We start from the raw sequence: 4,206 nt of genomic DNA, 5'->3' as shown, positions 1-4,206 counted from the left end.
TAAATATGTATTATTATTATTATACAAATAATCTATATTAAATATATAAATTATCAATACAGCAATATCATAAAATATATACATGTTTTATTTAATATATTATAATTGTAATATTATTATAATTTCAATATAATTTAATAGATGTTTGATGTACTGATAATTTTATAGAAATGTGAAAATATAAATTATTTATTTATTTATTTAATAGTTATTCGTTTGTTTGTTTGTTTGTTTTATTTATTTATTTATTTATTTATTTTTAATACCAGATTAATGTTTGCATTTATGCAATCTCCTAAATTCCAATTATTGAAATTTCATCTTGTTTATGTGGAAGATGCATATTCAAATCCAGCCTGCATCATGATCTCAACCCACCCCTGCACCCATCATTTCCTGTTAGCTATGGCAAGAAGCCCCCCTCACCCACCCAAAAAACGCTGATCAATCCTTTCCCACAAACACCTCTAATGAAACATTCTTCATGGTGTGCATCTCGTATGTAATCATATCAACAGCACGCATCATTCCCATAAGTTCCATATCCCTGATTGGCTCTCTTGTTATTGATTGACAGGTGGAGCTCTCTGACAGCACCTCCCACACCATCACCGACGCCTACGCAGGGAAAGAGTACATCATCCAACTGGCAGCCAAGGACATGGAGATCGGCACTTGGAGCGACTGGAGCGTGGCGGTCCACGCCACCCCCTGGATGGAGGAACCCAAGCCCATCACCTCCACCACCGAGAGCGATATTATCCCAGGTATGCATGAGCTGCCAACCGTACGCACACTACTCTCCTATTCACTGTAATGGCGGTCCCGTCTGCCCCCCGTGATCTCTGTTCTCCCATAAAACAATAATAGTGGCTGATAATGAGGAGACAGTGTCTGGAGCCCTGCATCTCAAAGTCACGCTGCCCTCTGCTGTCAGAGAGGTTCAACAACAAATGAATAGTTGATGCGCTCTGAGGTTAATGAGGAACTGACATCATGTTCTGTTAAGTTTAAGGATGAAAATTATAAAGGAGATGCCATATTTAATCTGACACCAGAAATAGCCATGTACAGTCCGTGTGAACTCAAATCAACCCTGTTTACCTTCTCAGCACATGTTCCTGGTCAAATTGTGTCCAGTTCTTCAGTCCATTTATCCAAAAGAAAACAGACTGGGATTCTCTTGATAGCTTGGCCTTCGGCCTCCAGTCACAAAGCCTTCTGAGAACTGAGAGTTGTCCTTCACAATCCACTGCAAAGGTCTGGATTCAGCCCCGACTCCATTCTACAGACACTTTTCACCATCCAATCATTTCCTGGAATAAAATTACAATATTTTTTTTCTCCATTTTGTTTCCTCACTGACAATTCTGCTTTCCTGTAATGCATCATATGATGGAAGTAAATGGCTTTTGAATGCCACTTCATCTTGAAAACCATGTTTTTTTTTTTCATCTCCTCAATCACAGAATCCTTCAAAGTCACGTCTCTTCAGTTTATCGATCAATGCGCATGTTCTCAACTGTACAACATATTTTATGGACTGTACCGCTACCCCTTCATTCCACATTATAGGGGTGTCACAATATAATTTTGTTAAGCATCAGAATCAGAACCTCTCAAATGTTTTCATGACCACAGACGTTAGGGCCACAGGTCTGTAGTCATTAAGTCCTGTTATCATGTACTCCGAGTTCTGCAGTCTTGCAAATTCTTTCATAAACAGTGCAGATACAATGTAAAAAGATATTTATTTTGCAGTGTAGACAACGTCGCAGATTATAATGTACGTTTTTGCAGGAGTGTGTAACTTGTGCTAGACTGAAGTCATGGACCGCTTCAGTGATGAGGAACGTTCTTTGCATGGTTTAAGTATATAATTTATAATTAATTAAAAAAAAAAAAAAATTGTTTTTCATCCTTTGATTTTCACAACCAATGTGAAATATTTCTCAAAATTGTTTAATCTTAAAATAAATAAATAAACAAACAAACAAATGGTCACACTTTATTGTAAGGTCCAATTCTTGCTATTAACAAACCTTTAACTACGACTTTTGCCTCAATAAACTCCTAATTTGCAATTAATAGTTAGTAAGGTAGTTGTTAAATGTAGGTATTAGGTGCAGAATATGTGCTTTATAAGTGCTAATAAACAGCCACTATGTTAATAATAGGCATGCTAATAAGCAACTAGTTAATAGTGAGAATTGATCCCTATACTAAAGTGTTACCAAATAAATAAATTCATAAACGGTTCTTTTTTTTTTTCTCTCTCTCTCTGTGTAGCCAAAATATGATGCATTGTTTCCCCAAACACAAAAACTTATTTAAATGTATTTTATTAATCAACATTAATACATTAATAATCATTAGTATAATATTGAGGGAAATAATCGACTATGTATATGTCGCTTTTGTTCCACCTTTGCAGTGTAAAGATGGTTTTTGTTGATTTTATTGGTAACAGACTATTGAATCAATTGATTAAATGTATGTATTTGTCATAAAAGACAACACAGATACATATAATGAAGTAATTATAAAACATTTTCCTTACAAAGGTAAAACATGCTCCTGCAAATCAATTCCAGGGGAGCAAATATTGGCCCTTGATGAAAAACAAAAGAAGACAATGATGCAGTGTAGCTACTACTGCCGGACAAAATTATGTCATCAGAGATGAAAGACGAAAGTAAAACACTCTTTAAATAATAATAATAATAATAAAATTAACTCCAATTTTTTTGGATTGCATAGTATTAGTCAACCCGGTGTGCAAGTGCAGATCAACAGTAAGTCATTTCTGCATGCATTTGTATAGTTATGGTTACAAACTCTCTTTGTGCTTGTATTTTGAGTGATTCAGTGGCCAAAAAGAGAAAACAATAAATAAAGTTGAAGTTCTGATGGTCTATATGCAATATTAGTTTCACTGCGTCCCAGTTTGGGATTTATGAGTTCTGATACTGTGGTCCTTTCGCGGCGGACAGAGAATCTTGACTTGAAAACCCTAGTGATAACCTATGTACATTTTGTTTTATAAATAGCACTGACAACTTGATGACTGTTATTAGAAGTAATATCTAGTGACGGCTGCTCTGCTCGGTTTGATCCAGCAGACAGTATTGAGTTTCTACCCCTCCATGCACTCAGCGTATTTAATCCACACTATACTTGGAACGGAGGAAAGAATCAAAAAGTCAGCAGAATTGCACGCTAGTTTTGTGAGCCGTGTGTCAAAACGCTCTCTCTAAAAGCTTTTCTTTCTTTCCTCCTGGGTAAAACAGGAGAACGTCCTTGTAATAATTCCTCCTTTGCTTGTTATTTCAGCATTTTATTTGCTTAATTTGAAATGAGAGTCATTGCGCGAGACAGCTCTTTCTACTTTATCTGCAGTGTTTTTCAGGGAGTCGTTTCACACATTGTCACACTGCACGAAATAATACAATAAACAAGCGATATAAAAACAATAACTAATATCTACTTGCAGTTGTGAAGTCAATTGCATTTAAAATTGCACAGCATGAAAATTTTCAGATGGCAGTGGAGCAGTTGTTTAGTTAACTCAAAATATTGTTCTAATGGTATTGTATTATGAGTTACAGATATAAAGTTTATTTTATTACGATGAATGTATGATGTAACCAGACTTTTGACACTTGGTTTAAAATCGGGTCCAATAATTGGGCCAAGACCCACTCACTTACACAGGAAGAGACTGCCTAACTTATATGTAAAGTGACCAATCATGGTTCATTTTGTTTTTATGTACTGGTAGGGGTGAGTAAATATGTTTTATTAATGTTTTCCAACATATATCCATTCATTTTTAATGGCTTTTTTATAATTTATTATCTATACACCATCAAACAAAAGTGGCATAATCAAAGTAAAAAGCAATATGATATTTTTCTTACACTATGAAAATAAATGAATGTATACACTGTATCCTAATTATTACTTAAATGTTTTTTGGGGGTTTTTTTTATGGATGCACCAACATGGTTGCACCACGTGACATTTAATAACCTGTAATTACCTTGCCTAGTCATAAAAAGGTCAAATTATTCAATATTGTAAGTGACTTATTCACCTTGACACATAGTCATGAGGGTCTGTTGGGAGTTATTGGTGTTGGTCGCACCGCATGACTATATATATATATATATATATATATATATATATTTATTTATTTATATATAT

The 4,206-nt window shown here is 34.8% G+C and overlaps 1 protein-coding gene across 1 annotated transcript in view; it reads left to right on the top strand.

Moving 5' to 3' along the window:
* LOC107702567 (ciliary neurotrophic factor receptor subunit alpha-like) overlaps positions 1–4,206 on the top strand; it is a 36,488-nt gene that overhangs the window by 24,322 nt on the left and 7,960 nt on the right. Inside the window, exon 2 of the mRNA XM_016504922.1 lies at positions 578–767. Within this exon, the coding sequence (XP_016360408.1) occupies positions 578–767 (190 nt within the window). The remainder of the gene's footprint in view (positions 1–577; positions 768–4,206) is intronic.

Source organism: Sinocyclocheilus anshuiensis, unplaced genomic scaffold (genome assembly GCF_001515605.1).
Source record: "Sinocyclocheilus anshuiensis isolate Anshui unplaced genomic scaffold, SAMN03320099.WGS_v1.1 scaffold210, whole genome shotgun sequence".
Taxonomy (NCBI): domain Eukaryota; kingdom Metazoa; phylum Chordata; class Actinopteri; order Cypriniformes; family Cyprinidae; genus Sinocyclocheilus; species Sinocyclocheilus anshuiensis.
The sequence above is the reverse complement of the archived record's forward strand: the minus strand, read 5'-3'. Positions and strand labels throughout refer to the sequence as shown.